Consider the following 22274-nt stretch of genomic DNA (forward strand, 5'->3'; position numbering starts at 1 on the left):
TTGAATGGACTGTAGCTGGCAAATTCTCTCATGTAAAGAGATGTAGTCTGGAGTAAATTATTTTTAAGTTAAGAAATTCTATAGAATACATGCTTACTACAGTGAAGCACAGTATTCTATTATCAGACATTTAGTAAACAAAACTAAGTTGCTAGTCTGTATATTAACACAGAGATAATTATTACTTGGACTTTGGAAGAAGTGCTCTTACAAATAAACACATTCTTGTAGACTGTTGAAATGATGCTTTCAAAGTCTTATCTATAATACAACTTTGGTCCCTAAAATAAGGCCGTCAAATTGCTTTATAATACAGTCTTACGCGGTTGGGAAATTAGCAACATATATGCAAAGCAGGGACCTCTAACTTCCAAAGCTCTAGTACAACAGCTTTGTTGCTGGCCTTTTCCAGGACCAACACGACTACAATACTAGAACTTCAGCACACGTAACAAACCACAGTCAGCTTTTGAGGAGTCTTTTATTAAGATAAATCCAGCAAAATTCCTAATAGTGGGTACATACAACCAATCTGCCCTGTTCTTTAAACAAACGTTTGTATTTCGTTTAAAAACATGATTCACACTTTTTTCTTCTTTTTTAAACTGGTAAAATAATAAAATAACATTTGAGAAACAAGTTTCCAGCTCATAGGATTTCATGAAAATATTTTACCTTCTTTATAAAAACAACCCACAGAATCACTGGAATGTCTGACTCAGTTATTTCATTTTGAGACCTCCCCACTTTAAGAAACCATACAATACATACAAGGGTAAAATTAAAATCCAACACCCGTAAGCATGACTTACACAAGGGGGGGTTGGAGAGAGAGAGAACACTGACAGAAGTCAAAGCGCTACCACCACTTTTTCTTTCCAGGAACCAAACTAGTACAATCACAAATTTTAAAACAATGATTTTTTTTGTTTTCTGGGGGTGGGGGAGATTCCTTCCCAAGTAACCGAGATGTAGATGTTTCATAATTAAATTCATGCTAAAAAAACCTGCTTTTATAAAATAGTTGATAAAAATATTCCTCTCTGTTAACAATACAACATGGAGGTACGGAGACCAAATGATGGAGACATAGGGCAGAGCTGACATTACTCGGACTTGGTTTCTTTTTCTTCAGATGCTTCAGCAGCTGGTGCCTAGATAGCAATAAAAAAAGGATGGAGAAAGGACACAAGGAAGTCACACATGTAAGTTTTCAGTAACTAGTCACCCACAAATGAAGCTTTTTTTTTTTTTTTTTGAAAATGCAAAAAGTCTATCAGCATAATATACCAGGCTGGAGAGATTGCTCTGACGTACAAGACACCTGTCAGTAACATCTGTGTAGCCTTGCTTTTCACAAGCTCAAATTGTGGTTGGCAGCCTGAGCTGTTCATGTGTTCCAAGGTAGATAAATGAGAACCAATTATAACTAGATAACAATTTTGTTCTACTTATGTATGTCAGTATGTGTGCTAGGCAAAGGCAAATGTTAAGTCAACCAATATTTCACTTTCAGTTCAAAGTTTCCAAGTTTATTTTGTACTTGATATACCACCTAAGGGAATTCCATCTAGACAGTTTACAAAATTATATCAATAGGTAGGAAATGGAAAGGAATTACAATATGGATAGAAAGCCAGGAAGGAAAGAGCCTAGAAAGGAGGAGACTGTAGTACAAAAGGTTAGTGTGGAGAGATGCCATTACCTGGCCCCATCTGACCCAGCAGCAGACGGTGTGTGACAAAGTGCAAAAGCTGTGGCCAACAAATGAGCTTTGAGTTGGGCCTTAAAAGCAGAGCGGATTCCGTATCAAGGACTAGGGGAAAGGTATTTCAGAGCGAAGGGCTATATATACCAAATGTCCGGAAACAGAGGAAAAAAACAGAAATAAGTGAAGAAAGGAGAGCAAGATATTTCCAAATCATTTTATGTATGTAGATTGAATTGGATTGATGGGAAGTGGTAGAGCAGGCAGATGCGAGAATCTCTGCCAGCTGGGAAGAAGGAGGAGGCCGAGCAACTGAAGGAACTTAGAAACTGGGGAGAAGGGGATGCAAGAGGAGGGGAAGGGTATTGGAACAGCCATGAGTTTAGTATGCAAATGAGAAGCTAAGGCATTGACACATGGTAAGGATGCTTCATTAGCCATGACTAGATGTGCTGAAGTTAAGGAGCGACGTATGTGATAAAGAGTTTGTTCAAGGTTGGAGCTTGAATAATTGAAAGCAGAGTAGTAAAAACCTTCAGGGACTCAAGTTAAATCCAGTGATGTGCTGCAGGTTATCAATGTCCACAGAAATGAGCAATATCAAGATTAGAGTTTTAGATTAGCCACCACACCACTGACAAATGCTAGGTAGAAGCAAATAGTCTGTGAATTCTTATTACTGCATGAAAAAGCATTACTGCAGAACACTGAATGTAGCCTACAGCTCTCTGAACAAAATAATAATGTAGAATCATCCAACAGTGCTCTTCAGCAAGTTTTCCTTGAATGGGAGGTCTAAGCTACTAGGACTATTCAGTCTGAATGACAGTGTGATGTCCACAATTCTTCCCACAGCATAACATTCAAGGTAACCACTTGTATCTACAACTTAAAGCCAGAGTAACAAAATGCTTTCCCCAAGTTTGCAGCGATAAGAACATAAGCATTGCCATACTGGGACAGACTGAAGCTCCATCAAGCCCAGTGTCCTGTTTCCAACGGTGGCCAATCCATGTCACAAGTACTTGGCAAGATCCCAAAACAGTAGTTTTTTTGTTGCTTATCCTAGAAATAAGCAGTGGATTTTCCCCAAGTTCATCTTAATAATGGCTTATGGACTTTACTTTTAGGAAGTTATCCAAACCTTTTTTAAACCATGCTAACTGCTTTTTCCACGTTCTCTGGCAACAAATTCCAGAGTTGAGTGAAGAAATATTTTCTCCAATTTGTTTTAAATGTACTAATTGTAGCTTCATTGTGTGCTCCCTAATCCTAGTATTTTTGGAAAGAACAAGCGATTCACATCTACCCATTATATTCCACTCTTTTATAGACCTATCATCATATCTCCCCTCAGTCATCTTTTCTTCAAGCTGAAGGGCCCTAGCTGCTTTAGCCTTTCCTCATAGGAAGTCATTTCAACCCCTTTATCATTTTCATCGCCCTTCTCTGTACCTTTTCTAATTCCACTGTATCTTTTTTGAGATGCAATGACCAGAACTGCACACTGTATTCGAGGCAGTTACGCCATGGAGTGGATCAAAGGCTACAAATCCTCGTTTTCCATTTTTTCCTAATACCTAACATTCTATATGCTTTCTTAGCCACCGCTGCATACTGAGCTCTGTTACATCAAATGGGCAACTCTTCTGACTATACAATTATCACTTTCTTTGCCACAAGACTGATCTTTTAAATGCAGTTATAAAAAGCAATCTTTGCACAATTCAGGATTTTACATTGGCCAATTCAGGCTACTCTATAAACACAGAAATTGTGTCTGTTCTGTTTACTAGTTAGGAATCACTTTTCACAGTGTTTGGTCTCAGGACTATTTCATCAGGAGCACAAATTCGACAGCATCTTCCAGTTGTCCTAGTATCCAGATTTTGGTCTGTCTGGACTGTGAAAGCCATTCTTGCTCTTAATGAGAAGCTAGCTAAAATCATATCCTAGTTACAAGTCTACCAATCTAAAATTAAATCTGGAAAAATCCCACAGCTTCCTTATTGCACAAAATGCCTCATCACCTATCTCACCAATTCTTAGAAGGAACATCCATATCCTTTGAAACATCTGTGAAAATTCTCAAGTGTATTCACTGACCAGTCTCTAAATTTTCATTGCTTAAACGAGGATTCTTTCAGTAAATTGATGCTACAAAAATAGCCTTAGGTATTTTTATGCATTCGCTGATGATAACTAGCTTAGGACTACTGCAATACTCTTATATGGAATAAACGCATCCAGAATACAGAAGTGACAACTCATAATGGGATCTACAAAATACAACCATGTGAGTTCACTGCTGTGAAAGGAACACTAACTACTTATATGGCACAGAATCACTTTTAAAATTTTGACTCTGGTGCATAAAGTCCATTACTTACATTCTCCCCTCTATTTATCCCAGCTTTTGATACCATACTCACCATTTAGAACTCTCAGACCACCATAACATAAATGTCTCAATCTCATCACTTAGATTTATTAACTCAACTAGAAGTAGGATTTTGTGTTACTGGTCCATCTTTATGGAAACGCACTCCCTATTTGTCTTCACTTGGAATGAAGCTTTCATAGATTCAAGAAGAACTAAAAACATTTGTGTTTACAGATGCCTTCCCTAATTACCAAAAATTCACTGTTCTTGGGCTGTTAATCTGAGTAAATGATGGTGGACTGTTTGCTTGTAGGTCTGTGTTATGGCATATCTCCTTGTTTCAGCTCCTGTCCTATCTGGAAATGGAGTTCCTTTTTCCTTTCACTATTTAATTCATTTTAATGTCGGTTGTAAATCACCCAGAAAGGCCGTCCTTGAGGGCAGTATATCAAATTTTAATTAATCTTAGAAACAATGTTAATTCCTGAAAGTAATTTGAGTGTTGCATCATGTGCCAGTTTTAATTTTGGCTGGAGGTTCATACTAAATTTTTGGGAAAGCTGAAATCACAGAATATTTGCTCCAATTTTTCTACATCAAAACTGATTTCTTGGCTTGCTGGAAGTACCACCACATATTAGCAAGGTTGTGTGGCTTCACACACACCATATTACCAAACTGTGATTTCCCATCAAAGAACCAAAATACAACTGCCGAAAGCATGTTGGCTTCCATTTTCCTCAATAGCAGAGCTGGCCTCGACCTTGTGTATTAAGAAAAATGTGTGCAGTTTATCCCAAAACTTGTAAATGGTACCTCATTAGTTTTGGTATCCCCATTTTCAGAGTGGTTTTCTTCGTTAGCATCATCTTGCTTATTTTCATCTTTACCTTTGGCTCCCTTCTTCCCCTTTGCGGCTTTCTTGTCCTCCTTTTTATCATTTGATGCTTTCTCTTTCTGTTAGGTAAGAATTTGGAATAGTAATTTTACAAAATGTTTTTGATTTTGCAGCAAATCAAAGTTTCTACTGTACAACGGTTCTAATTACTCAGTTACTAGAGACAGCAAACCAATGTTTATCAATCCTGTCCTGGAAGCACACCAAACTGGTATGTATTTACATACTCCAGCTACACAGAAGGGCCTTTTTGAAAGGGTTGGGAAGAATTGCAGTTGACAGAACTATGGCATGCACACAGCTAAGTACATTTAGTAAAGGTTTGAGAAGTTTTGTGGATCTGAAAGCATTACCAAAAAAACCTTCAACTACCATGTGTGTGGAGCTACCAGATAAAGCCTTTGCATGTCAAGATTTCTAATAACGTTATCTTGCTAAAGATGGTTTTTATACAAGACCCTTCCTTCTCTGGCACTCTTGGGTCTAAATTACTGAGGTTTTAATACTTATGTGATTCAGGTCCATAACAGCAGCTCTGAACACAGAGCCAAAAAGAAAGCTAATTTTCTACCGCACTTTTCTTTGGGTTTTTTTCCCCTTTCTAAGTCTATATTTCTGGTTGGAGGTGCTCTAAGCAAGGAACTTTGAACAGAAAAGGACTGGTTCTTTAAAACTGACAGCATAAAAATGTTTGAGAAATGCATTATCTTTACATAAGATATAAGATTTACAAGTTTTAACACTTACCTTAGCTGGTGCCTTTTTGGGTTTGGGCTCTGGCTTTGGAGGAGCAGGTTTCTATAGTTAAAGGCACAAAATAAGTTGAGAACAGTCACGAGTTATGACAACTTAGAAAGTACACTTTGTGTGAACAGATTTTAATGATCCTATAACTTTACTAAGATGATACAGACTGCAAGATCCCTAATCCTATTACTGCAATGCGCCAGTCAGCCCAAAGACTAGAAAAGTTGCAAAAACTCCTTGCTAAGTCTCAGAAACTTGCAACTCTAATAACTGGATCTTTTGGAAATTAATTTTTGCTATATACATCTTAGGCACAGTATTTTTTTTTATATTGGGGTGGGGGGGGCAGCAGCACCCTTCCCCAAAACATTCCAGGTGCTGGTGCTAAATTGCCTCTTTGTCCCCTTACCGCTAATATGGCCTTTCCCCTCCTTGTCCCCCAAACTAAGCAGAAAAAAACTACATCCATAATAATTACAAAATAATATACACTGATTTTTAAAACATGGCTTACACATACAGAAAAAAAAAAACTTGCACATTTCTATAACTGCTAACAGAAAGACCCAACATGTTTCACAGTTCTAGTAAAACTAAAGTTGCTGTTTACAGTCAAATCATTCATGAGCTATATCACCACCATTAAATGTAATGGTACCCTCACCTATGTATTAAATATAATCATTACAAGGATAATACTTTAAAATACTTACAGCAGACAATCTAGCTGACCTCCTCTTTGGCTGCAGCAAAGGAAACAAGAACAAAGACATTACTAAAACTTAGGAAAATATCATGATCCTTCGTGTGTGCATCCCTTGGCCCTATTACTTAACATATGTTTTGCACTTCTGATCATTGTCCTTAGTGTTGCCTTCCCCTGAGCTGTCCAACTCTTTTCAAGTTCACTGATGCTATGCCGCCCTTTTACTCAATACTCATTGGGGTCATAGACCAGCATTGCCTCTCCTATCTACCCTCTCCCACCAAGTTATGTTTGTGCAGCGCTGCGTATGCCTTGTAGCGCTACAGAAATGCTAAATAGTAGTAGTAGTAAGTTAGGCAACTCAAGCAAGCGCCACCTCTCTATACTTCTACCATTAAAATCCTGCCGATAACTGAATTCTTCACACATAGGTCTTATCAATGTCCGCTCTATTAGAGGCAAACAGTATTGGATATGGGATTTGATATTAAATCTAAAACTCGACATATGTCAGACTGAAACTTGGCTTACCGACTCTGAGAAGTCCTATCTAAAAGTAGTCTACTCCCACAGAATATTCATTCCTTTATGTTAACTGCTGCCACAAGAAAGGAGGCAACTTAGAAGTACTCAACTCCCCTCTCTCTCTCTCTCTCAATTATTCTCTCAACTATCTCTCCCATAGAATCTCAGCCTTTCATCTAAAATTTACCTTCTCCTTTAGTTTTTTTTTTTTTTTTTTGCTCAGACCTCAATCTCTTATAGCTCAAATTAGAACTCTTATCCCAAAATCTTACAATTCATGGAGACCTCAACATACACTTGGCATCCCAGAAAGCTCTCTGTTCCTCAGATTTGCTAAACATTGTCTGAGATCTCCCTAACCCAGCAGATCAACATTACCATATTTTTGACACAGTTATAGCTTCATCCACTCTTTCACCCAACCTGACACTCTACCCTCCCAAAGTATATCTGTGGACAAATCATTTCCTCCTATTTCTCTCTCGATATTCCCAGGCCTACTCTCCCCTTGAATCGTACTCCCACCTATACTAGAGGCCTCAGAACTTTATGGAAGCCAAGCTTCTGGAACATCTATCTTTCGGTGATGAAACTTTCTGCCAGCTTTCATTACAGGATCAAACCCTTCTCTGGAATTAAGAACTTCAAACCATATATAAATAAATTGACTCCCCCTAGTCCCACTTCAGTTTCTACTATCTCTCCCTTCTAAAACAAAACAAAAAAAAAAAAAGACCCTACATCACCGAGACTTTGGCATAAACCTCACTTTCTCATCACAACAATTAAAAAATCGAGACAGGTGGAGACCCACTCAACATACTACTGCTTCCAGTGTCCATGGGACTCTAAGTAGTCTTTGATGTCGACGACCTCAATGCCGATGTCAAGGACCTTGACTTTGCTAAAAAAAAAAATTATTCTCATGCTGAGCCTCCCTGGACAGCAGAGTTTTTTTTTTTCATACAGAGACAAAGGACACAGTTAGCAGGGCTATGGTCGGGCCCTAGACACTGAAGACACCAAGAATGGGTGTCTGTGCCAGAGATGTCCAATTGGACCAGGTACCGCACATAAAGCCAGTGGACATGCATGGAAAAACTTCCGACGCTAAGTCAAAAGACACAATGGTGCCTGAAAAAGGGAGCAAGGCACCAGGGAGAAAAATCAAGGGAAAAACCCGACAAGTCACAGAAAATAAGGGAAACTTAAAAACTGACAAAAACTAAAAATATACGGAAAGGGACAAAGACCTAAAAAAACAAACAAACAAACAGAAGAGGCATAGCAAAAAATAAAGTCATGAAAAATAAGCCGAAAGGCACCAAAAGAGAAGCTCTTCCAGACCAAGAGTGAGGAGAAACCACAGACACCATCTTCTCATCACTGCAGTAGAAAAAACTGTGGTAACCGCACCCTCGCGGCAGGTGGGAAGACACCTGCTCGGTGGAATGTGTCTTGCACTCCACAAAGTTCTGTTAAGCTCGTTAAAGGCTCTGGACCAGGCAATGAGGGCTCAAGTTACCCAATTGTAAGAATTAATGGCCTGCTCGTCTTCGGAGAAAACTACTGACAGGTTCAAAGAAACAGGACCACGTTACAACTCTTCTCAAAGAGGAGCCCTGGCTTGTTTTACATCAAATTACTTTCAAAACCCTTTGATTCATAAAATTTACTGCTCAAGTACACCACTTTCTCTCGATACCTAATTCTTTATATTCCCACTAGGACTTTACGATTATCTCAATCTAATTCATTACATGTCCCCTAGCTTCAGCAAATATGTTACGATTCCATTCGCACTAAAGATTTTAGTGTTATAGGCCCTACCGCTCCAATTAAGATTAATGACTTCTCACCCTGACTTCCACTCTACCCTCAAGAATTATAGGCAACTCTGAAGAAGAATGATTTAACTCAGTCTACTCTTAGCTACTAGCCTTGAGGCACATTAGATGTCAGCTGTTATGTATTGCAAGACTTAATATATCAACACAATTCAAATACTGCTCTTCTCTGTCCTATACCAAACAAGAGTGCTTATCTTTCTGTTTCAACCTATTTCTGACTACTCTCATTTCTTCTATTTTTGATCTGAACTTTTTATATTATGTAAGCCACCATGAAGGCCTGTGCTCTAAGGCAGTATATTAAGTTTTAATAAACCTGAAGCCCGATAGGAAATCATGGCTTAAGGCATTGGTTCCCAAATCTGGTCCTGGAAGCAACCCAGCTAGTCAGATTTTCAGGATATCCACAATGAATATTCATAACAAAATCTGTATGTACTCCCTTCTATGCATGCAAATCTCATGAATATTCATTGTGGATATCCTGGAAAACTGTTTGGAAACCACTGGATTAAGGCTTCCCCCAAAATTCTGTGCTGCATTACTCTTCTTTGCTGACAGACCAAAAGCCAAGATTCCTATACTGGGGCTATTTAAGGTGAAGCTTTCAATTTTGTAACTAACAGTAATTTTTTTTTTTAGAAGTATTAATTTCACTGTGAGAAGTACTACACTTTCCACTGAATAATTTGCAAGCATGTTACACAACAGCCACTATTCAGGAATAGCTCACACTGTACTTGTATGGCCAACTGCTTCAGCACTAACCAAACAACTATTCCTATATCTTGAACTGCAGGACAAGCAATATTTTAAATAACCCCCCAAATCAGTTTTAAAGGACAGCATGATCTGTATTTTATGAGCGTTATCATACATGGGCTTGTTATTTTTAAGAAGACTGGCTCACAAATGCATATGTATTGTCATTTCCAAATGGTTAAAACATGATAATGTCTTTAATGTGCATTTTACTGCAGGAGCCTTTGAAAAATAAGATTTTTTTTGAGAATCAATGGGGTACAACTAGTAGAAAAGGCATCACAGTGATAATACAGGAGACATTTTTATGCCCTGTGGCAAAAAAAAAACAAAAACACACGTGACGGGGCATATCCCATCACTGGAACTTGGAAAAGTCAGGTGAGGGGAACCGGTAACCTGAGAATTAAATCCCTGGAAGGGAAAAAAAAAAAGAAAAGAAGGGGGAAGCTAGAAAAAAATAAACAAAACCTCAAAGACCTACAAGGGAAAAAGTTCTTAGCCAAACAGGAAGGAAACAAGGAGAGGAGGAGTCAACAGCCTTATTAAAAGCGAAGATACTTACCTGTAGCAAGAAAGCATTCTCCGAGGGCAGCAGGCTCTTTTCACAATTGGGTAATGCGGTGCCACGTTGCCCAATCTGGAGCTTATAACAAGCTTTACAGAGCTTTGTGGGATGCGAGACATGCTCCACTGTTTATATACAGATGCCTTCCCGCTTGCTGCAAAGGCGCAGCTACCACAGTTAAATACAGCATTAAAAAAAAGAGAAAAAAAATAGGAGACCAACTCCTAGGGGAGGTGGGAGGGTTTGTAAGACTATAAGGTCTGCAGTCCTCGGAGAATACCTGCTACAGATAAGTATCTTTGCTTTCTCCAAGGACAAGCAAGCCATTAATTCTCGCAATTGGGGTATCCCTAGCATCCAGGCTCACCGAAACCAACAAACATTGGTCAACTGGGCCTCGCAACGGCGAGGACATAACTCAGATTAACCTGAAACTATATACAAACTGAGTGCAGCCTGGAACAGAATAAAACGGGCCTAAAGTGGTGGAGCTGGATTTGGATTCTAGACCCCAAACAGATTCTGCAACACTGTCTGCCCAAACCAACTGTCTTGTTGGGTATCCTGCTCAAGGCAGTAATGAGATGTGAATATATGGACTGAAGACCATGTTGCACCCTTACAAATTTCTTCAATGGAGGCTGACCACAAGCAGCCATGACTCCGACATTGTGAGCCTTCACATGACCCTCCAGTCAGCCCAGCCTGGGCATAAAGTGAAAAGAAATGCAATCTGCCAGTCAAGTAGAGATTGTGTATTTCCCGATGGCAACCCCCATCCTGTTGGGATCAAAAGAAACAAAACGTTGGGTACACTGTAGGGCTTTGTCCGCTCCACGTAACAGGCCAACGCTCGCTTGCAGTCCAAGGTGCTCTTGCCAGGATGAGCATGAAGTTGGAGAAAGAAAGTCTGCAAGACAACCGACTGGCTCAGATGGAGCTCAGACATGACCTTAGCTAGGAACTTAGGGTATGTGCAGAGGACTACTCTATTGTGATGAAACTTAATATAAGGTGCATCCATTACTAGAACCTGAAGTTCACTGATTCTACTAGCTGAAGTAAAAGCCAAGAAAATGACCTTCCAAGTCACGTACTTCAGATAGCATAAGTACATAAGTAGTGCCATACTGGGAAAGACCAAAGGTCCATCTAGCCCAGCATCCTGTCACCGACAGTGGCCAATCCAGGTCAAGGGCACCTGGCACGCTCCCCAAACGTAAAAACATTCCAGACAAGTTATACCTAAAAATGCGGAATTTTTCCAAGTCCATTTAATAGCGGTCTATGGACTTGTCCTTTAGGAATCTATCTAACCCCTTTTTAAACTCCGTCAAGCTAACCGCCCGTACCACGTTCTCCGGCAATGAATTCCAGAGTCTAATTACACGTTGGGTGAAGAAAAATTTTCTCCGATTCGTTTTAAATTTACCACACTGTAGCTTCAACTCATGCCCTCTAGTCCTAGTATTTTTGGATAGCGTGAACAGTCGCTTCACATCCACCCGATCCATTCCACTCATTATTTTATACACTTCTATCATATCTCCCCTCAGCCGTCTCTTCTCCAAGCTGAAAAGCCCTAGCCTTCTCAGCCTCTCTTCATAGGAAAGTCGTCCCATCCCCACTATCATTTTCATCGCCCTTCGCTGTACCTTTTCCAATTCTACTATATCAATGGCTTGAAAGCAGCTTTCATTAGCTGGGTGAGAACGAAACTGAAGTCCCATGACACAGGCAGAGGTCTGACAGGGGTTTTTTACAAAAGCAAACAACTACTTCTACATGTCTATTATAAGCACTAACTGCACTAAAATGAACCCTTACGGAGTAGGTCTTGAGATCAGACTCACAGGTATAGAACATATTCAAGCAGGGTCTGTGTAGGGCAGGCCACAGGATCTAGGGCCTTACCCTCACACCAGATAGCAAACCTCCATTTGAAAGAATAACATCTCCTAATGGAATCTTTCCTGGAAGCCTTCAAGACCCAGGAGACATCCTCCGACAGACACAAGGAAGCAAATTCTAAGCTCTCAACATCCAGGCTGTGAGGGCCAGAGACTGAAGTTTGGGATGCAGAAGAGATCCTTCGTTCTGCGCAATGAGGGTCAGAAAACACTCCAATCTCCATGTTCTTCAGAGGATAACTCCAGAAGAAACGGGAACCAGATCTACCATGGCCAGTACAGTGTGATCAAGATTATGGTCCCATGGTCTTGAGTTTCAGTAAAGTCTTCCCCACAAGAGGTATTGAAGGATAAGCATACAGAAGACTGGTCCCCCAATTCAGGAGGAAGGTGTTTGATGCTAGTCTGTCATGAGCCTGAAGTCTGGATCAGTACTGAGGGACTTTGTGGTTCAGCTGAATGGAAAAGAGATCCCGAGGGGGTGCCCTACGCTCGGAAGATCAAGGGCAACAACCATGCTGAGACACCACTCGTGTGGCTGGATGACCCTGCTCAGCTTGTTGGCCAGACTGTTGTTTTTGCCCACAGATAAGTAGCTTGAAGGAACATGCTGTGCTGGCAAGCTCAGCACTACATCCAGACAGCCTCCTGACACAGAAGGCATGATCTGGTATCCCCCTGCTGCAACCTGGTTGTCTGTTTGAACGAGTACAATCTCTAAAACCCTTTACAGAATTCCAGATCGAGCTGCAGAAGGTTATCTGAAGACCTGTTTCCTGAATGGACTAAGCTCCTTGCGTGTAAAGCCCATCTACATGAGCTCCCTAAGCCAGGAGAGATGCATCAGTCGTCAAACGTTTGAGGCTGAGGAACTTGGAATGGTAGTCCCAGAGTCAAACTAGAACAAATGGTCCACCAGAGTAGAGAGTGAACAAGCTTCTGGAGTCACTCGGATGACATCCTCTAGATCTCCTGTAGCTCGATACCACTGGGAGGCAAGGGTCCATTGGGCTGATCTCATATGAAGGTGTGCCATGGGAGTCACATAAATTGTGCATGCCATGTTGCCTAACAGACTCAATATCTGCTGAGCTGTGACCTGCTGAGAGACTAACCTGAGAAGCCAAAGCGACTATGTGTCCGCTCTAGGTCCTGGGAGAAAAGCTCAAACCTTCTGCATATCGAGCAGGGCTCCAATGAATTCCAATTGCTGGGTAGGGTGAAGGTGGGACTTGGGGTAGTTTATAACGAATCATAGTAGCTCTGGCACCCGAAAGGTCCTCTACATGGACTCCCAAACACCATCCTCCATGTGCTCTTTACCAGCCAATTGTCGAGGTAAGGGAACACATGCACCCCCAAGCCTGCATATCAACAATGTGACTATTGCTAGGCTTTTGGTAAAGAGCCTGAGTGCAAGGCCAAAAGGCAACACACAATACTGGAAGTGGTGTGTTTCCAGCTGAAACAGAAGATACTTCCAGTGAGCATATCTGTATATGTGTTTAAGTCCAGACAGCATAACCAATTGTTTTCCTAAATCATCTTTGACCAGGAATTTGTTCAGGGCCCTTAGGTCTACAATAAGACACACACCCCTTGTTTTCTTTTGCATGAGGAAGTACCTGGAATAGAATCCCACCCAGCCCTTTTTCCCCTGGTGGAACGGGCTCGACCACATGGGCCTTCAGAAAGGAGGGGGGTTCCTCTGCAAGTACCTGCTTGTGCCGCGGGCTGAAGAAGAGCTCTCAGTGGGCAATTTGGATGTTTTCGAAGCCAATTTGAGAGTGTATCCGAAGCAGACAATTTGGAGTACCCAATGGTCGGAGGTTATAAGGGGCCACCTTTTGTAGAAAACCTTCAGTTGCCTTCCGATCGGCAGGTTGACCAGGACGGACAACGAATACGCTCTGAAGCCAGTCAAAAGCTTGTCCCATGCTTTGACAGTGGAGATGAGGAGGCTGTTGCAGAAGATGCCCGGCAGGAAAGAGAAGAGATGGTATATCTGTGTGTTTATTGATTTGGTCAGTGACCTCCTCTCCAAAAAGGTTATCCCCCTGGCAGAGGGCATCCGCCAACCTCTGCTGAACCAACTGTTCCAAGTTGGAAATGCACAGCCATGAGAGTCTGCGAATTGCTGTACTACAAGAAGAGATCCTGGATGCCACGTGAAAGGTGTCATAGGCGCCCCTGGCCAAGAACTTACGACACACCTTCTACTGCTTGGCCAACTGGCATACCGACTCAGCCTTCTCCGGTGGAAGCGAGAGTACACCAAGTCTAACAGCTCGCAAGCTGAGTCCTGCAAGTACTCGTAAAGAGCTGACTGTATACAGGACACAAGCATTGAGGAATGGAGAATCTTCCTCCCAAACGAGTCTATACTCAAAGGCAGTGAGGAATAGTCTCTAGCACTCCTGGCCCTTTTGAGAGCAGATTGCACCACCATGGATTTGTGAGACCAATTAGGACCTTTCAAAAACCAGGTGTGCTATGGATCTGATACATGGTGTCTATCTCCTTAGGCAGTACTGACAGAGGGGACTCCCAGTTCTTATCGAGGATTTCCTCGAGTAATTCGTGGAAAGGGACAGTCACAGCCTCCCTAGAAGACAACTCGTAATCCAGGACCTCGAGTAACTTAGTCTTGGGCTCGTCCTCCACTTCCAAATAAAATGGAATAGCTTCGGCCATTTCCTTCACAAAGAGGGGAATGAAAGGCTCTCCAGAGGAGACTTTCTCCTTTCATGCAGACAGAAGGGTTCAGAGGGAATACCAAAGGACTCATTCTCTTTAAAGTACCTTAAATCCTCCTGACTCCCATGAGTATTCCTCAGGCTGAGGGCCAAGCACTGCCGCAGCATGGTAGGTGCAAGCAACCCCGATACCGATGCACACCGTTGAACAAGGCCATCCAGCAGCTCAGGGAGGAAGACCCAGATACACTCACTAAGGGCGGACACCAGGAAAGACTGGAATGCTGGCTCCGAGACAGGCTGCAGAACCGATAGGGCCAAGACAGGTGTCATGCCCTGGCTGCTTGGAGACAGACACATCAACACCTCCTGAATAGAGGGGGAGCTGGATGGTGCTGATGTTTCTCAGATGCTGAATCCCTCAATGCCCCAGAGCGCCCAGCACCATGCACAGAGGACAACCAAAGCCAATGCCTCTTGGCCTTCACCCGGATTCTAGACTCCTCGGTGCTGACGAGGACGATGTTTATTTGTTGCATTTGTATCCCACATTTTCCCGCCTTTTTGCAGGCTCAATGTGGCTTCCAATACATCATGAATAGTGAAAATACATGAGAAAGTATAAATTTAGTATAAGAGGATTCTGGGTAACATGATAAAACATGATAGTATTTTAACAAGCAACATAGTAAGAAACGTTTAAGTAATATATAAGAATTATATAGAAAATATACATTTAGTACTAGTAGAGGATCTTGGGTGACATGATGATGAAAAAACATGATAATAGTTTGGTAAGCAAATATTGTAGAGGTAGTTCTGGATATGTGAACAGGGTCAGCTGACAGTGGCTGATCCCAGGGGCCCTCTCCAGCAGTTGGCATCGAGACAGGTGGCTATCCACCTTCTCGACACACTGTTGCTCCTAGTGTCCATGGGTCTCAAAGCAGCCATGTGGACCGATGCTCCTGATACTGGAGACTCTAACCTGGCTCCAAAATTCTTCTGATGCTGAGCCTCTCTGGACACCTAAGTCCTCTTCTTCATCCGAACACAAAGGACACAGTTGGCAGGGATATGGTTGGGCCTAAGCACTGAAGACACCAAGAATGGATGTCTTTGCCAGAGATTGTCCGATTGTACTGGATACAGCACAGTATTCAGGTACTTTAGTGGACATGGAAGGAAAAAACGTCCGGTCAAATCAAATGAAGCGATGGTACCAGAAAAAAGGGGCAAGGCATCAAGGAAAAAATGTCAAAGGAAAAACCCAACTAAAGACTAGGCCTAAATCACACAAAATAAAGGAAACTTAAAAAAAAAAAAAAAAAATGGGGGGGGGGGGGAAGACTGAAGCCCAGAACGAGCACAGTGAAGAGAAACCACAACATAATTTCTCACCACTGCGGTAGAAAAACGGTAGCGCACCTTTCCAGCCTGCTGGAAGGCACCCAAACATGCGTTGTAGGACGTGTCTCGAGCTTCTCAAAGCTCTATAAAGCTTGTTATAAGCTCTGGACCAGGCAATGCAGCGCCGTGTTACCCAACTATGAGAACTAATGACCTGCTTGCCCTCAGAGGAAGAGATTTTGTTGTGCTCAAAGGACTTTGTTGCATTTATATATATTTCTGTATTAACTGAATAAAATCTGTATCACTGATCTTTTAAATTTAGCCATTACTAATTCATGTATTTATTCATTTTTAGTTTTGATTTTGTTTTATCCCATTTATATTGTTTACTGTAAGTTAAAGAAAAGGTAAGAGCAGAACTAGCATCTTCAGGGAGACTGAGAAGTGAACAGCTATTTTGGACTGAAATGTGAATTCTAGCTTGTCTAACTATTTGTGTTAATTTACTTGCCAGTGTGAGGATGTAAGACTCCAGGAAATTTGAGGGTGGTAGCAGGCAGGCTTGTTTGGCCTTTTCTTTTCCTCTGCTTAGAATATTTTTGAACAGCATTATCCCCGAGGATTGTTGTCTCTTCCTATGGACTGATGTGAGCTGTACAAAGACTTAGTTGAAGAGGACTAGGACTTTCTACCTTTCTAAAGAAGCATCTCATACATTTCAGTAATCCCATTATCTCCATCCTGATGGGACTTTAATCATTTGGGATAATTAGTTATTTTATCTGATAGTATTAGATGATTATTCGGTTGTAAGTTGTCATTGTGTTTGGAATGATTGTTTTTATACGTTGCAATAATGTATATAACAATTCTACAACTGATTCTTTGTTTCTGTTTACTTTGTAGCTCCTAAATGGTTTGCACTGAGTAATAAATCAATAAGATTGAAAAAAAATATATGCAGAAAGCAGACATTTGAAGCCCCAGTAGTGCCTCTAGTTTGCTTTGTAATTACAGATAGAGGAGCCGATGCAGAAAGCCACCAGAGGCTGCAGAATGTCCTTAACAAGCGGTTTATCTGCTCATTAATGGCTGCTGCCTACTCAAAGGGTTCTGCGTTGACATTTACTCCGTTAGTATGTATTTTTATATACTGTGTGCGAATATCTAAAGAGCTGACCAGTTACCATGAAGCATGCAGGGCTCTGCACCGTCTATTCCAGGAACTCAATGCCAGAAATCTAGTAAATTTGAAGTTAGCATAGAGCCTCACAGTCAGCATCAGCCTCATCTGTCCCCCCTTTGCCCCACTAAAATAAATGTCCCTTCAAATCCCCAATATGACTGGCATTCTCCCCAACAGGACCAGCTTACTCTCTAAAAATAGAGCCCCAACTTGACTCCCCCCCCCCCCCCCAAGACCAGTCCCCTCTCTCCTCCCCCACATTAAAAAGAAATGTACCCCTCCGAAGGGACACCACCTTGTAGTGGTGGAGGGGCTTCCATATTTCAATGACTCAGAGGGCTATGCTGAAGGGTTACGCATATCAGACAGACCTCTGAGGAGAAACCAAAGAGTGTCCCAAACTAGGAAAAGTGGAAAGATGATGACCTGAAGCTCGTACGCTCAATGGCCCAGCTGTCCTCTGAAGTTTTGTCTTTGTTTACTTGAAATTTCCTCTTTGCACCTGCAGATAACTTAACTGAGAGGAAGGGGACAATGGGGGGGTTAGCTGCCGATGGCCAGCGTTTTGTCCCCTGTCCAGCAAGTGTGGGACCGCTGCGCGACGAGCTGCCCACAGATGACTGGGTTCATGAGTCCATTGATTAGCGCCGGCGAAGGAGCATCGATGCTCTTGGACCTGGAAACAACTTCATCGCTCTTAAATCATTTAACCACCATGTCGAAAGGAGTGAGTTATGAGTGTATGCTGAAACGGAAGTCGTTTACAGCTGAACCCGTGTCAGCGGTGCCACTCCTAAACCCATAAGAGCTATCAGCTTGGAGTTTGTGGCTCCCATGGAGGTTACATTGAATATCATCTGGAAGGTGCGCCAGGACCTAACGGTGGTAGTAAATAATTTTGCTTCAGATATAATCTTATTAGTGAGCCACATGGATAATCTAATCGAACCCTTTGAGAATGAAAAATTGATACAGCAATTGAAGTTTTCTATAGGAATAGGAAACGGTTAAGATTTTGAAAATGTTAATGGACAAGAAAAATTTGAATAAAATGAATATTGTTACAGATGATTAATATCGAGATTGTTGTTTTCCCAGAGTTCCGGGTATGACTCCTAAAGTTTTTTTTTCTCTGAAATGATTCCTCTTAGTATATTAATTCAAAAGGAGTGAAGCCTGTGAAACTGGGATTACTTTAATCAGTGGGAATTGGATCAGAGATTCAAGTGTTTGTATTGTTAAATAATTTCTGGTTTTAAAAGGGGGGGAAGGAAATCAGGTGTATTGTTTCCACTAATATTGGACAATAAGTATGTTTCCAACGAAATTAATTGACTATACACCGTTTTGGGTTTGAGGAGGCCAACCAGATCAATGTGGAATAATGATTCAGATAAATAATAACTGGGGATAATCAGGTTAATACCATGTTTTCTTGGTTTACTGTTTAATTGATCTCCTTGTCTTGTTTCACTCTCCCTATTTATTTTGTGGTCTAAGAAAAAGAAAGATTGTATATAATTCATTTATCTAGTTGAGACTGTTTTCTTCTAATATTGTATTAATGTACAGTCATCTCTGTATTACTGTTTGCAAGTGACCCTTGTAAAATGAAAAATTATAAATAAAAAGAAATGGACCCCCCCCCCCCCCCATACCAGGGAGTGTACTTTTTTTTCTGTCTAGTGCCCCCCCACCGAAGAGGCAGGAGTAATGCCCACTCGCTCCTGTCTGCCATATAAGGCATTTTTTTTACAGGATGCACTGAGCCAGGCAGGTGGAGGAATGGCCCAGTGGTTAGAGCACTGGTCTTAATATCCAGAGGTACCCAGTTCACATCCCACTGCTGTTCCTTGTGATCTTGGGCAAGTCACTTAACTCTCCACTGCCTCTGGTACAAACTTAGATTGTGAGCCCTCCAGGGACAGGGAAACACCCAGTGTACCTGAATGTAACTCAACTTGAGCTAGTACTGAAAAAGGTGTGAGCAAAATCCAAAGTTTGTAGATAGCGGTGCCTTTGGGTCCAGGGGCTTCCATGAAAGGGCAGGGGGTGCGTGACTAGAGAGTTGCACAGAGACAGAAATTTTGCCCATCCCCGCCGGTCCCCCATGCTAAAATAACACAACTTGTGCTAAAATAACCCAATTTAACAGTAGCCCATGTTGATAACTTCTCTCACTGCTTATGGTGGATTTCATTTTTTTTTTTTTTTTAGTGCCATTATAATGGCACAAGTAAAGGGTAGGTAGGTAGGCAGGCCTGGCACTACACTTCTATGGGAACCCTGCATCCATCCCTGCTAACCCCATCCCATACAGCTCACTACACTAGACACCAGGGTATGTCATTTAATTTAGGAAGAACAGGGGGAGGAGGGAGGAGTACCACTAGACAGCAAGGAGACTTGATTAATGCAGAGAAGGGGAGGTGGGGTGTCAATTTTTATTTATTGGTAGAGAGGGAGGTCTATATCAAAACAATTCAGCAATTTTTTTTTAATGTCAACCTATCTGCCAGTACATGTGCATATCAGTGTGCTCACCTACCGACATATAGTATGACATTTTTCAATAAGCTGTAGATTACTGCTGCTGTTTTATGGCAGCAATCATTTGCATAATCATTTATTACTGCATGCCCTGCCAACCTTTAGTGAAAAGCTGAAGCCATGCAGTCAGTAGCTCTACAGCAAGCCTTTCTGCATCAGCCCCAGATTAAGAGTGTAATCCTGTTTTCACTTTTACTCTTACCTCCTCCTTTACATCACCTTCAGCCTATAGAAATAAAAGAGAGTTTAGTTTCAGTAATTGATGAATTTTTTTCAAACAGTACCAGCAAAAAACGTTACATAGTATTTACTTTTTTTTGTTACATTTGTATCCCACATTTTCCCACCTATTTGCAGGCTCAATGTGGCTTACATAGTACCGTATATGCTGTAAAATAAATAAGTGTGTTACACGCCAGGCAAGCTCCTTAGGATTACAGATCATATTATGCTCCGCACCCAAGAACTTAAAACACAAGTGCCGACGACAGTACTTGGGCTTCCATTTTCTTTACTCACTCAACATGTCTTCCGAACGGATCTACAATTAAGTGTATTTTTAATCACTCAATGCAGCTTTCCTGAAGAAAGCTTAGTCTGTAAACGCGCACAACAGAAATATTCCTGTTTTTAATGCACTTTAGCCTATGAGTAGGCAGATTTATTTAAACACGAATACTACTGCCTTGAAACAAACACTACAACTCCCGCCAGCTCTGCTGCTGTGGGGCCGCACGCTCACTGACGTGCTTACGTCATCGGCAACATTTAAAATTGTCCCGCCAAATATCTTGCGGATCGTAGAGGCTGGTTTTAAATGTTCCACATCCCTCGCACGGCTATGTCTGTGAAAGCTGTATTCGATGAATACGCCAAAAAGCATGAAAATAAAGCAAGAATCAACTTGGAAACTACAGAGTTCCAAGAAAGCAGCAACATTCCGGGAATCTCCCTCGGACAGAGACTGCCTCTTAGTTTATGATTTAGTCCCTCAGCTATTCCTATAAACCAAAATGCTACTGGCAAGTTTTGAGGGGCTGATATTAGCGGGCGACACACTGAGTTTCCCGCTTGGCGAGTGATAGGAAAATCAAACATGGTGTACTATAGCGGGTGGTACTGTCTTGAAATTATCTCCCACACCTGCAAGAAGGAAACGGGATGGAACCGGTTCAGGCACCACCAGTACAAAAACCGCTATCAAAGAACAGAACAGATCCCTTAAGGGGTAGAGAAGAGGGGAGGGGACCCCAAATTACCAATTGTGCCACTGCCGCCTGACTCTTCTCTCCCCTTTCAAGGACAACAGTAATGTCTACGCCGCCTACCGTTCGGGGATCGCTATTGCACGATTAGCATTTAAGAAGGAATTGGGAAGGAGGAAAAGACGGGTGAAGGGGGATTTACAATTACACAGAAAAATAAAATCCATAAAAGAGAGGACCAAAAATAACCACCTTGGCACGGTGGTCGCGGGAGCTTCCTACGCCCTCTACGCGGGCGTCGAACTAGCCTTATGACAAACCAGCATGGAGCCCCGCAGTCAGCTGCCTAAAGTGAACTCGAAGCGCGGCGCCTGACTGGTGCAAGCCGGAGGTAAGAGAAGCACTGCCTGCGACCAAATTCTGCTTTGCCGTTGCCCATCTAACCGTCCCTACAGAAACAAATTATAGTACGAGCTTCACGGTACCAAATAAATAGATAACCAAAACTTAATTTTATACACCACACAAATCATTTACATCCAGGTCCTCCTCCTCCCCCCTTAGTTAAATTTCGACGTTACTTACCTTTCTTTTGGGCATAGTTGCGTGCTACTAAGGAACTGTTTAAAAAAATAAAAATCAAGGATTTTTTTTTAATATTAATAACAAATTAGTTTTAAATGGGAGCGAACAGTACTGAAAACCCCTTTATAGCAAACAGTAAAATACACCAACACGCAACCAAACTGCATGAATGAGAAGCGCCAGTCGGACCATATCTGACTAGACTGACAATCTTATTGACCAATCCCGAGCTCCAATTACTGTCAGAGGCCGAGACACCAGAGTAATTGCTCTTACAGGCGCCGGCCTATCAGGAAGTACTATAGGAGGAGTCTTGCTTGAGCACGAGCCATTGGCGCTCGAACATACACAGACTGATACACACACACACTTTGAAAAACCATCCGCCGCTGTGTGTTTGTGGATGACTCTTTCCAGGCTGGTTGATGTAAGGCTAGGATGATTACAAGACGTATTGCTAGGGGGAGATGGCGTAACCGCCTCTGTAGATAGTATGTTCCAAAGCAGGTTAGGTTGGAAGAGAGCGCCAAAATGTGACCTCCCACTTTTGTTCGTGTTATCGGGGAAAAATAGAATGTGGCGAAGGAGTCCTAACTATTATGTACAAAGTAGCCCTTGCTTTTTATTTAAATTCGACATTTT

General features: G+C 41.8%; 1 protein-coding gene across 1 annotated transcript; it reads right to left on the reverse strand.

Moving 5' to 3' along the window:
- Positions 1-462: 462 nt before the first annotated feature.
- HMGN5 (high mobility group nucleosome binding domain 5) lies at positions 463-21845 on the reverse strand. Its single transcript, XM_030209882.1, has 6 exons — positions 21633-21845; positions 20045-20068; positions 6450-6479; positions 5737-5787; positions 4908-5048; positions 463-1154 (listed from the first exon to the last, which is right to left on the reverse strand). The coding sequence occupies exons 1-6, from the start codon at positions 21645-21647 to the stop codon at positions 1107-1109; spliced, it is 309 nt and encodes a 102-aa protein (XP_030065742.1). The 5' UTR covers positions 21648-21845; the 3' UTR covers positions 463-1106.
- Between the last annotated feature and the right edge of the window lie 429 nt (positions 21846-22274).

The sequence above is a fragment of the Microcaecilia unicolor genome, chromosome 7, assembly GCF_901765095.1.
Source record: "Microcaecilia unicolor chromosome 7, aMicUni1.1, whole genome shotgun sequence".
NCBI classification, from domain to species: Eukaryota; Metazoa; Chordata; class Amphibia; order Gymnophiona; family Siphonopidae; genus Microcaecilia; species Microcaecilia unicolor.

What these genes read in the sequence shown, in the direction of transcription:
- HMGN5 (XM_030209882.1), bottom strand. An exon ending in AAGGTGATGTAAAGGAGGAG is followed by an intron (nt 6,480 to 20,044) that starts GTAAGAGTAAAA and finishes CCTTTGCTGCAG; the next exon opens with CCAAAGAGGAGGTCAGCTAG. An exon ending in GGGATACCAAAACTAATGAG is followed by an intron (nt 1,155 to 4,907) that starts GTACCATTTACA and finishes ATTGCTATCTAG; the next exon opens with GCACCAGCTGCTGAAGCATC.